This window comes from Myxocyprinus asiaticus, chromosome 49 (assembly GCF_019703515.2).
Source record: "Myxocyprinus asiaticus isolate MX2 ecotype Aquarium Trade chromosome 49, UBuf_Myxa_2, whole genome shotgun sequence".
NCBI classification, from domain to species: Eukaryota; Metazoa; Chordata; class Actinopteri; order Cypriniformes; family Catostomidae; genus Myxocyprinus; species Myxocyprinus asiaticus.
Genome location: NC_059392.1, coordinates 4,243,506 through 4,255,787, shown reverse-complemented (window position 1 = coordinate 4,255,787; position 12,282 = coordinate 4,243,506). Strand labels below are relative to the sequence as shown.

Below are 12,282 nucleotides of genomic sequence, written 5' to 3'. Positions count from 1 at the left end.
GCCCTGTTGTTTTGTTTGCTTGCTCTACAGAATCCCTCAGCCCACCAGACGCATATTTGGACGCCCAGTCCAGCCTTGCACCCGCTGTTCTCAAACCCCAGACATCCCAGCACACCCTACCATACACTGTGAGCGATGAACCTGCCAAGGAAGACGTTATCTTTTTCTGAACGCCACATTGCATGCTGGGGAATCCTGTTGCCACCCAATGGGATGAAAAAACAATGCAAACATCGTATTCTTAATGGGTATCTTTGTCTTGTTTTCCAGTAAAAATATATAAACATCCTTAAAACAAGATAAATTCACCTAAAGCAAAAGTTTGAGAGATATTAAGACAATTATTTTCAGATTTATTTTATTTGTATTTTTTTTTTTTTAGCATTAACAAGCAAAAAAAAAATTTGCCAGTGCCACAAGACAAAATATATACATTCATATATTAGTCACTTTCTCTGAAAGCAAGTCATAATATCTTGCACACTTTTTCTAATTGGGTGAACTTATCTGGTTTTAAGGATGTTTAGATATTTTTATAGGAAAGAATATAATTTTGCCGTGTTGCAACCACGTTTTGGCTCTTTAAATGAACAGGCCTGTCTTAAAAACTTTTTTACTGCAAAAAAATAAGAGAGAGAGAACAAATTTTAACCCAATCTCAACAACAAACAACTTTGATTGAAGTTTATAAATATGACAAATAATTTTTTTTTAGTTTGTATGTGAAAATACAACAAATGCTCACTGTACGTCCCAGAGAATCCAAAGACTTTGACAAAGTTTGTATAAATGAAGGCAACTTCATGGTAGTGAAGTTAATTAATGAAGGCATGTGTAACACTTCTGTAGCATACAAACACAAATGGACGAAATAAAGAATACGTGGACATTTTTGGGTGGCTCTTTGTTGTGGGAAGCAATTTTGCACAGCAGCAATGTCCCATTTCATTGCAAATACAGCATGTAGGCCGACACAGAAGCTGGATCAATTTGATTTCAATTACAGTTAGCACTGTTGTGGTCACCCCTGAACATTATCGCTTATAGAAAAGCACAAACGCTTTGACATTGGGCCTGAAGAAGATCCTTGAATTGGTGTTTAGGTCTGTTTGCATTCATGTGCATAGTTTTGTTTTTCATTCTAGATATTGAATTTTTGACTGTACATTGTCCACAAATTGGCTGGATTTTAAACTAGATTTTGGGTTTGCGGAAAATCTAACTCCACATCAGTTCAAACTTAGTCGTTTTATTTGTGTAGACATTTTATATATATATAGAGAGAGAGAGAGAGAGAGAGATAGATTATTCCAAATAATCACAAAATGAACTGCAGCAAAAGTGTCAAGAGTCTAAGGTTTTAGTAAACAACATGTTATTTTTATATTCTATGTCAGTAGGTTTGTTCTGGATATTTTACACCCTAAAATTAGCTTAATATAGCATAAATGTTTTAGTAAACATTTATTTGCCTTCAATGGCCAAATGATTATACATTTTTAGATGTTATTTTGGCTTTGAAAAATAACCGGGGGAATCTCATGAAAATGGCCAGGAAAAAGTATTTCATATAGAAAATCAAGCTTTTTTTAAGGACAATTGTTTGTTTTGTTTGTTTGTTTCATTGTGACGATATTTTCATGATAATTGAGCACATTAACCTTCCAAATTCTCATTACCATAATGAGGATATAATGGTACTATTTGTTGTATTGCCTTTTACTTTATAGTAATTTTTATTTTACTGAATTACAGTAATGAGAATGTGATTTGTTTCATATTACACTAATGACAATTGGGGGGGGGGGGGGGGGGCGGAATGTAAAAGCTTAAGCAATTTCTTTAAGTAGTATACAGTGCATTCAGAAAGTATTCAGACTCCTTCATTTCTTCACATTTTATTATGTTGCAGTCTTATGCTAAAATGCTTTAAATTATTTATATTTTTCACATCAATCTGCACTCCATAAACCATAATGACGAAGCAAAAACCAGATTTTTGATAACTTTGCAAATTTATTAAAAAGACAAAACTGAAATATCACATTGACATAAGTATTCAGACCCTTTGCTATTACACTTGAAATTTAGCTCAGGTGCATCCCATTTCTCTGGATCATCTTTGAGATGTTTCTACACTTTGATTGGAGTCCACCTGTGGCAAATTCAGCTGATTGGATATGATTTGGAAAGGCACACACCTGTCCATATAAGGTCTAACAGCTGAAAATGCATATCAGAGCAAAAACCAAGCCATGAGGTCAAAGGAACTGCCTGCAGAGCTCAGAGACAGGACTGTGTTGAAGCACAGATCTGGGGAAGGCTACAAACAAAATTCGGCTGCATTGAAGGTTCCCAAGAGCACAGTGACCTCCATAATTCAAAAATTGAAGAAGATTGGAACAAACAGGACTCTTCCTAGAGCTGGCCGCCCGGCCAAACTGAACAATCGAGGGAGAAGGGCCTTGGTAAGAGAGGTGACCAAGAACCCGATGGTCAATCTGGTTGAGCTCCAGAGATCAAGTGTTGAGATGGGAGAAACTTGAAAAGGACAACCATCACTGCAACACTCCACCGATCTCGGCTTTATGGCAGAGTGGCCAGACGGAAGCCTCTCTTCAGTGCAAGACAAATAAAAAAGCACCTAAAGGACTCTCAGACTGTGAGAAACAAGATTCTCTGGTCTGATGAAACGAAGATTGAACTGTTTGGCCTCAATTCCAAGTGTCATGTCTGGAGGAAACCAGGCACCGCTCGTCACCTGCACAATACCATCCTAATGGTGAAGCATAGTAGTGGTAGCATCATGCTGTGGGGGTGTTTTTCAGCGGCAGGGACTGGGGGACTGGTCAGGGTTGAAAGCTGAAAACAGCAAAATACAGAGATATCCTTAATGAAAACCTGGTCCAGAGTGCTCTGGACCTCAGACTAGGCCAAAGGTTCATCTTCCAACAGGACAATGACCCTAAGCACACAGCCAAGACAACGCAAGCAGTGGCTTAGAGACAACTCTGTGAATGTCCTTGAGTGGCCCAGCCAGAGCCCGGACTTGAACCCAATCGAACATCTCTGGAGAGACCTGAAAATACACCGATGCTCCCCATCCAACCTGATGGAGCTTGAGAGGTCCTGCAAAGAAGAATGGCAGAAAATCCCCAAATCCAGTTGTGCAAAGCTTGTCGCATCATACCCATAAAGACTTGAGGCTGTAATCGCTGCCAAAGGTGCTTCAACTAAGTACTGAATTAAGGGTCTGAATACTTATGTCAGTGTGATATTTCAGTTTTTTCTTTTTAATAAATTTTGATTACTTTTAAAAGTTATCAAAAAACCGCTTTTTGCTTTGTCATTATGGGGTATGGAGTGTCGATTGATGTGAAAAAAATATATAATTTAAAGCATTTTAGCATAAGACTGCAACATAACAAAATGTGAAAAAAATGAAGGGGTCTGAATACTTTCTGAATGCACTGTATAATGTTTGGGGTAAAATGTAACCTGACCATTTCTTCATGAGATTTATCCAACGGTTTCTTTTAAAGTTTAGTGCCAAACAGAACATAATCTTATTCATTACAGCATGAAAATAGTGTATGAGTTACTAATGAAATGTTTGGTAACTTTTTTTTGTTAGTTTTAAAATAATAAGGCAGATGTGTGTGTGTATGTGTGTGTGTTATATATATATATATATATATATATATATATATATATATATATATATATATATATATAGGCTCACTGACTTCAAAAATCACAGGCCTGGTTATTTCCACATTTCAAAAGAAATGCTTTCTTTTAATCTTTGTTTCACTAAACAGATTTGTATTGCTTTTATCTGAGCCGCATTCATTTCATTCTAAAGCTGTCAAGTATTCTCCAGCTGACCAAGTAACAAGACGTGTGGTATAATTCCTATTACTTTGAATTTCATAGTAATGCCACCAAAGACTTGGACTTAAAGCACTCTTAACTTAAATCTTGACCCACGAGCTGTAAGTATGAAGTCGAAAGTTACGACCATGTGATTTGTATGTATTTCAGTTGTACATAGTATTTCATTCTAACATAGTTAAGATGTAGATATTATGAAAGGATATCATATGACCACTGGAATTAAAGCACTCCATTTTTATGTTTGGTTATTGTTTATTTTTTTCATTTTCTTACCGAAAAATCTGTCAGTCAGCCTTAGCAATTTTTTAGTTTATAAACGACCCATGCAGCATTGCTTTTGAATAATATTTCACCTGTTGTACTTGATGTAATAATAAAAAAATGGCCAGTTGAATTGACTTTATCCAACATTTTGTTGCATGGGTTTTCCAAAGGGCAAGTGAATGGACATTTTCAAACTGTAGCAGTTTGTTTTTGACCACTTTAATAACCACAAATCGTAAATAATGTTGCCAGTGTTTATGACGTTTAACGAAGCCTTTCAGTGACATATTCCATTTTTGTGTCTCACTCTTGTAGCTGCAGTGCACTTTACCTCAGCTTTGTAACTGTTTATGTGAGCTAAATTTCTCTTGCACCTGCTAAAACATCATCATGCCACTGTAATTGTAGGTGTTTGATGTTTGTGATTGTACAACTAGCATAATTCCTTCATGAAGAGTCTTATTTGCTTTTGTCAAGTGATCAAATATGTCTAAAGAAATATTATTTTTCTCTTTCCATTTACACTAGCCACTTTTGTTTACAAGCAAACTTTAAGGGGACCTCAAGTGTTAATAGGTTTTTGGTTGATGTTTTACATCTGTAGTGAAGTTTTTAGCATGCAGGGCCAATGTGATTTTTCTACCATGGCACTGTATTTACTCAGAAGACAAAATAGAAATACTTGTGAACACTTTAAACTGCTGCCTTTAGGGACGGTTTAGTAATAAAATATGTGAAAAAATCTCTGCGTGTCTGATTCATGCATTCAGAGGCAGTTCAAAACACTTTATTCGTTTTTAAGGAGAGTTAGCAATGTACGACTTCATGAGCCATAGTGAAGGTTAGAGATGCAACAAAAAGAAGAGTTTAACTTCATGCAAATCTGCCCTACAAAGGCAAAATGCAATAACTGCCAACTAGGGCTAAGTATCGGCAACTACCACGTGTCAGCGCTATGCATTGCGATACATATGTTACGATCTAATAAATCTCGATGCATCAAAATTTCATCATTGGACTGTGATGGAAACTATGCTAAATTAAAGAGACTCCGTGTGTCCATGAAAGAAAGACTGAATCTTTGGGTTAAGTTTCAATTTCTCTTGCGCTTGGAAGCGATTCGACCCACACTGAGAAATGGCTGTTTTAGAGTTTGCACATATTTAGAAGTAGGGCCGAGAAAAATATCGATTTTCTGATAAATCCAAAAATGTCTGTAATTTAACAACTGGATGGTACATTTTCAGATTTGGCTCACCATGATTAAGTGGTATAGTGGTGAACAAGTTCAGCACCGAGATCCTTTCGTGTTGAGGAAAAGTTTGGTTTGACTAGTTCCGTGTAATGTGTGTCCAAAGACGAAATCTACGCAATTTGATGAAATACCCTTTCTGTTCTTTACAGTCAGTTGTTGATCAAAAACAACGATATTTTTCTAATTTTAATTACACACAACACCGATGCATTAAAAAGCCTTTCGACTATAATGTTAATACTGAACTGATGCTTTTCTTAAAGAGACAGTACCATTTTAGCACTTGTTTTACATATCAGTGTAAATACTTGTAAATAGTACAAATTATCCATGTAAACAATAAACGAGTAATAAATGTATACAATTTAAAGACATCACATTTATTGATGGCAATCATGCAGTTTGTAAATTTGTAAAAAGCTCAAATGTAACCAAAAATTTAAAAACCAATGAATTTACATCCAAAAACTTTCTTACATATATAAGCAAAATGGACTTCAAGCTGAAGTATGTAATTTCTGCGGCACTAGCGCTACCAAAGAAACAGATCGAACAAACAGATAGTCCCGCCCCCAACTCACGCTATTGGTCGACTCGATGTTATTGTCTCTCTTGGGACGGTTCGCTCAAAACAAAAAGAGGAATTTTAATAGCACCAAGGAGGCACAGTGTTTACAGTTTTCAAGAAAATGAAACTATAAACGGCTTATGGCTGTCTCTGTATATTAAGATGAGATAGGAGAAAGTATTTCAACCTCGAAAAAGTTACATACTTCAGCTTTAAATGAAATATACCAAAATGAATCTGATTTAAATAAGTAAATCTGTATCAATACGCAGTCCTATTTAGAACACCAACTTCTTTATTATTAAGCTGTTGAACGTGATATGAATACACAAATAGATTAATAAAATATCAGTGAAGGGATCTAAAGTATCATGACAATATCGCAAAAAAACAACAAACAAAAAAAAAATATTGCGATGTATCCAGACTGATCTAACAGTGAAAACGGAAACGGCATATTGACTTTTCTTTAGCTATAATCGGTCTGTGCTTAAATTCGAATCTGAATCTGAAATTCGAAACACAACCCCCAGTGTCGAAACGGTAAGTGTTGTGTGGATGTAATGTCCACAGGGGGGCGCCAAAAGCGAGTTGTTTTCAGCTGTATTGGCTGTAATACAGTGAAGAGGAATGCATCATTTATAAACTTTACCCCCCAACCCAAACCCCAAACCTAAACCGAACCATCAGTGGAGTAAAAATGTAATGTTAGGAGGGAAAATGCAAGCTCCAAATAGCAATCGTAACTGATTATGCAAACTTGATTGCTTCCTGGTTTCATCGTGGGATCTGAACCCAGTTCTCCCATGCTGCTGATGCAGATGGGGAAACACTGTGCAAACATGTCTGATAGGAGATGGCGCCTATTTGTGAGTCAGCATAATGTGGCTAAACCTTGGGTACCGTAACTCTCAGAAACAGCATGCTGACTTCTCGTGTGATCATGTTTATCCATATGATTGTATCAGCCCAGTCCTAATTCCAACATTGGTGTTACATGGTTTTAGTTTGAATTTTATAGTTAATGCAATTAATGCCACTATCAATATTTGTGAATTTATGCTTAGAACAATTGGCCAATTGGGTAAGAAAAATAAAGAAAAACTACATTTTAATTGTTAACTTTAAATGTATTATTATTATTTATTTATTTTTTTCATTTTTACTATTCAAGTAAATGCATCTTTTTTTTTTTTTTTTTTTTTAAAAGTATGTTCAGATATTTTTACTGGAAAATGTGACAAAAATACTGATTAAGAAAATAAGTTTTTACAGTGTATCCTCTGTGCTATGTATGGACAATATAATTTTATGCGCATTTATCTGCGCTCGTGTGTGCAAGTGACCGTACTGGCAGTGTGTGTGTTGATTTTGGCTCGGTTCTCACAGGAAAAGACACAGCAGGACTTAACAGGACCTGGTGGCCATCTCTCCGGCCATGCTAATTGTAGTGTTGTGGCGGAACAATGCTATTTTCAGGTGTTGTGGTTTTCCTTTTGTCCAGTTGGGATCTGACAGTAGCGTGACCAGTTCCTGTGTAATTCTTCACCAGATGATGTCTCTTGCTTTTGTCCCTGGTGATGGTTTTCTTTCCGTCTGCGTCCCCGTGTGCTATGCTAATTTTAGACGCTTTGCTACGAGTCTCTCCTCCCACAGCAACCCTTGTCTGGTTCACAAGTGTCTGTAGTCACGTCACTTTTTTTAAATCATAATTATTTTGCGTAAAGGGCTTTGTCCACAAACGAAAACAAACCACGTGTTGTCTGTGTTGTGCTGTTTGTCGTCTTGGCGGAAAAGTAGCCGCATCATTCCTGTTATGCCGTACCTTTTCAACTCAGTAACTTGTAACAAATAAATATGCTGATTTAAGTATTTCTATAAAAGGGTAAGGCAGACTTTCAGAAACATGCTCTGGTCAAGCTCAAACAGTTCAACTTTAATAATTATAACTGAATTATTTTCACAGAATGAACATATAGAGCTAAAGTTGGCCATTGCTTAGCGAGTTGGCTAATTTTAAGCATCTTTTGAAGTTTTGATATTAATATGTAATTATATCCAAACAGGATTGGATGTTTTAGAGTGAGAGAAACCAGCTAAATACCATAGAACATCACAGAAATCATCAAATACTTACTGAGGTTTGCGCTTGTTTTTTCCCCGCCAAAAATTATGTCACTTCCTGGAGGATGATGTCATTAAGGAACTGGCTTTCTTTTTTTATTATTTTTTTTATTTTTATCCCCTTTTCTCCCACTACTTACTAGGTCCTCGTGGTGGCACGGTTACTCACCTCAATCCGGGTGGTGGAGGACAAGTCTCAGTTGCCTCCGCTTCTGAGACCGTCAATCCACGCATCTTATCACGTGACTCATTGTGCATGACACCGCAGAGACTCGCAGCATGTGGAGGCTCATGCTACTCTCCACGATCCACGCACAACTCACCACGCACCCCATTGAGAGCGAGAACCATTAATCGTGTCCACGAGGAGGTTACCCCATGTGACTCTACCCTCCTTAGCAACCGCGCCAATTTGGTTGCTTAGGAGACCTGGCTGGAGTCACTCAGCACACCCTGGATTCAAACTCACGACTCCAGGGGTGGTAGTCAGCGCCAATACTCGCTGAGCTACCCAGGCCCTAAGGAACTTGAAAGTGATGTTGAAGACACAGGAAAAACATATAAACTGTTTATCAATAGATCACAAATTAAATATTAAATGTTTCCAAGAAAACATGATTTGTTTGAAACATTCCCATAAGAGAAAGAAAATAATAAAGAAAAACTGGGAACATTTCTAAATAAATTGCATGGCAAAAATGGCAACGTACACCCAAACTCATATTTAAATATCATAATATCACTTCATTTTAACCACTATTCAAGTGGTCTTTATTTTTCATTGACTCAGCATTCGCAGTGTCAACAATAGAAGTGATAATTTCATAGACAAGCTGCTAGACCAACACTTTAACAAGCATGATAATGTCTAAAATATCTTCGGTGTTTTGCTCTCACTCATAGCGATTGACTAACAGCTCTACAATGTCACTTAAAACACATTTGGGCTGTATAACTTCCTGTCCTGAACTAATAAAAGTAAATGCGCATTGTGCTGTTTTTCTTTGCATACTGTGTCTATGGAAACGGCTTTAACAACTTTGCGTTTATTGCTTTTCGGTAATACTTTGTTGTGTTTGACAGCCACCTCTTCAATGCAACTGATAAAAATGTCTAATGTTGATGAATGAAGTTATTGTTCTTTGTTTATCGGCAGGAATAATATGTCCATGAAGATAAGGTTACTTCTGGCTGATAGTTTGAAGCAACACTGTGTTTATTCATGAGTTTGTAGAGGTGTAATCTAGTAAAGTGGCCTGAGAGGAATGTGCTGTCATAGTAAAATCTTTGTGTATATAGTTACAGGATAGCAAATCTTTATTTGGGTTCATGTTGGTGTGTGCGGACGACAGTCTCTGATAAAGTCACTGATACACTCATTTCTTTGCCAAATAGTTGTTGGGGAAAATAAGTCACACCAAGTGAAGCTCCTGCCAGATGTATGATCTATAAATGTCAGTGGCTTGGGTGACTGAACGCTGTTGGTCTTTTTCTTTGTCATCTCATCTGATTGTGGAGTGCATTACAGCTTTCAGTATTCTCATAATATAATTTCATTGGAGGAGTGTTACAGCAGTTTAGTGCTGCAACGAACAGCACATTTTTACGTAAGTTGTCACGCAGATGATGACAAATTTTTCGTAAAACAAATATGTCAATTGTTGCTGCGTAATGGTGACAAATTGTTCGTAAAGCCGTTCTTACGTAAATTGTATTATGGTGACACATTGTTCGTAAAACCATTCATACGTACATTTTTGCATAATGGGGACAAATTTTTCGTAAAACTATTCTCACATAAATTGTCGTGATGAGGACAAATTGTTTGTAAAACCATTCTTATGTTAATTTTTGCATAATGGGGACAAATTGTTCGTAAAACTATTCTTACGTTCATTTTTGCATATTGGTGACTGTGCGTAAAACTGTTCTTACATAAATTGTCGTGATGAGGACAAATTGTTCGTAAAACTATTCTTACGTTATTTTTTGCATATTGGTGACATTGTGCGTAAAACTGTTCTTGCATAAATTGTGCAAAATGGCGACAAATTGTTTGTAAAACTATACTTATGTAAATTGTCACATGATGAGCACAAATTGTTTGTAAAACCATTGTCATGTTAATTTTTGCATAATGGCGACAAATTGTGCGTAAAACTATTCTTACGTAAATTGTCATGATGGTGACAAATTGTTCGTAAAACTATTCTTACGTTCATTTTTGCATATTGGTGACTGCGTAAAACTGTTCTTACATAAATTGTCGTGATGAGGACAAATTGTTCATAAAACCATTCTTATGTTAATTTTTGCATAATGGTGATAAATTGTTCATAAAACTATTCTTACGTTCATTTTTGCATATTGGTGACATTGTGCGTAAAACCTTTCTTACAAATAATTTTTGCATAAAAGTGTAAAATTTTAGGTAAAATCATTGATAGGTAAATTGTCACATGATGATGATAAATTGTTCATAAAACTATTCTTATGTTAATTTTTGCATATTGGTGACATTGTGCGTAAAACTGTTCTTGCATATATTGTTGCAAAATGGCAAAAAAAAAATTGTAAAACAAAAAACATAATTGAAAATCACGTAAATTGTTACCAATGGGGAAAAATTGTTCATTAACCGTTGCTGCATAAATTGCCGCATAATAGGGAAAAACTGTTTGTAAAACCATTCTTTCGGAAATTGACACATAATGGGCACAGGCTGTTCGAACAAAAAACATTCTTAAATACATTTTCGCATAATTGGGACAAATTGTTCATAAAACCATTCTTATGTAAATTGTCACGACAAAGAACATTTTTTGCAAAACCATTTTTTTTTGTGGAGGCTCATGCTACTCTCCTCGATCCACGCACAATTTCCAACGTGCCCCATTGAGAGCGAGAACCCCTAATCACGACCACGAGGCGGTTACCCCATGTGACTCTACCCTCCCTAGCAACCAGGCCAATTTGGTTGCTTAGGAGACCAGGCTGGAGTCACTCAGCACACCCTGGATTCAAAGTCATGACTCCAGGGGTGGTACGTAAAACCGTTTTTATGTTAATTGTTGTATAATGTGGATAAATTGCTTCGCATAGTGCATTATGGAAACAAATCCATATAAAAGTTCATTTAAAAATTGTTTGTGTGAAAATTTACAATTTACATAGGCATGGTTACGAATATTTTGTTGCCATTATGCAAAAATATACACACAAATTTAGGTTTCATGACTGAGGACCATTGTGTGCATAAAAAAAGGTTTAAAATATAAACATTAAGATTTTTAAGAGTTTTTAAGACTCAGCTAATCCATTTACATTTGTTGTCAACTATTTTCAATATCGTTTGTTATCAAATTATTTGTTGCAGACTTACAGCAGCTTGTGTAATGAGACAAAAATGACCACTGTTAATGCATCAAATTAGCTTTCAACGTTATGTTGTTTTTCCTTTCTTTTGTTTTTTAGGTGAGCTTTTTTCCAATCTATTGCCTATTATCACCCATTACAATTTTTTTTTATAACATTTTGTGATGGTTTGCAGAATAGTGGACTGCTTAACAGAAATATAAACCGCATGCCATTATGGATACATCAGGTGGTGCTACAGCATTCACAAAAAGACGATCCATCCCTGCTCGCAGCTGCTTCATTAACCTTGTGAGTTGAAGAGGTTGACACACCAACACCCTAGAGACGGCAACAGACAGACGCCACACCTCCTTTTGTTGTTTTATTCATCCTGATGTCACTTTTCGAGTGCCTGTTCAGTTGAACGGCCCATAATTATCAACCAGACCCATTTCAGGATGACCAAACCTGGGAAGATACCATCTGCCACACCCTGTTTAGAATCACACAAAAAGGTCCAATTTCGATTCTCTAAATCAAGATTCATCTGATGTTTCTAATTGGCTTGTTCACACTGGTTGCCACGGTAATGACTTTGGATGGGGACAATCTCAGTCACTATTCACTTTCATTGTATTTAAGTCAGATATACCAAAATAGCTGACTTTTACGGGCTGTCGAGAGCTCTCTCATTTCTTGTCCTTTTGGTTTCCTTCAGGAAAGTAGCATTGAATCCCACTCATCCCAAACAAACAATGGGCATTATGGTGGGGAGGAACTATTTCAAGCATCTTGCATCCAAACATTCGAAGCGTTC

The 12,282-nt window shown here is 36.4% G+C and overlaps 1 protein-coding gene across 4 annotated transcripts in view; it reads left to right on the top strand.

Moving 5' to 3' along the window:
- Nucleotides 1-1,302, top strand: part of LOC127438122 (rho guanine nucleotide exchange factor 18-like) — a 64,773-nt gene extending 63,471 nt beyond the window's left edge. For all 4 annotated transcript variants that reach the window (XM_051693412.1, XM_051693413.1, XM_051693411.1 and 1 more), the window contains one exon: nt 31-1,302. In XM_051693412.1, coding sequence (XP_051549372.1) covers nt 31-170 — 140 coding nt within the window. In that variant the 3' untranslated portion in view covers nt 171-1,302. The remainder of the gene's footprint in view (nt 1-30) is intronic.
- The last annotated feature ends 10,980 nt before the right edge of the window (nt 1,303-12,282 follow it).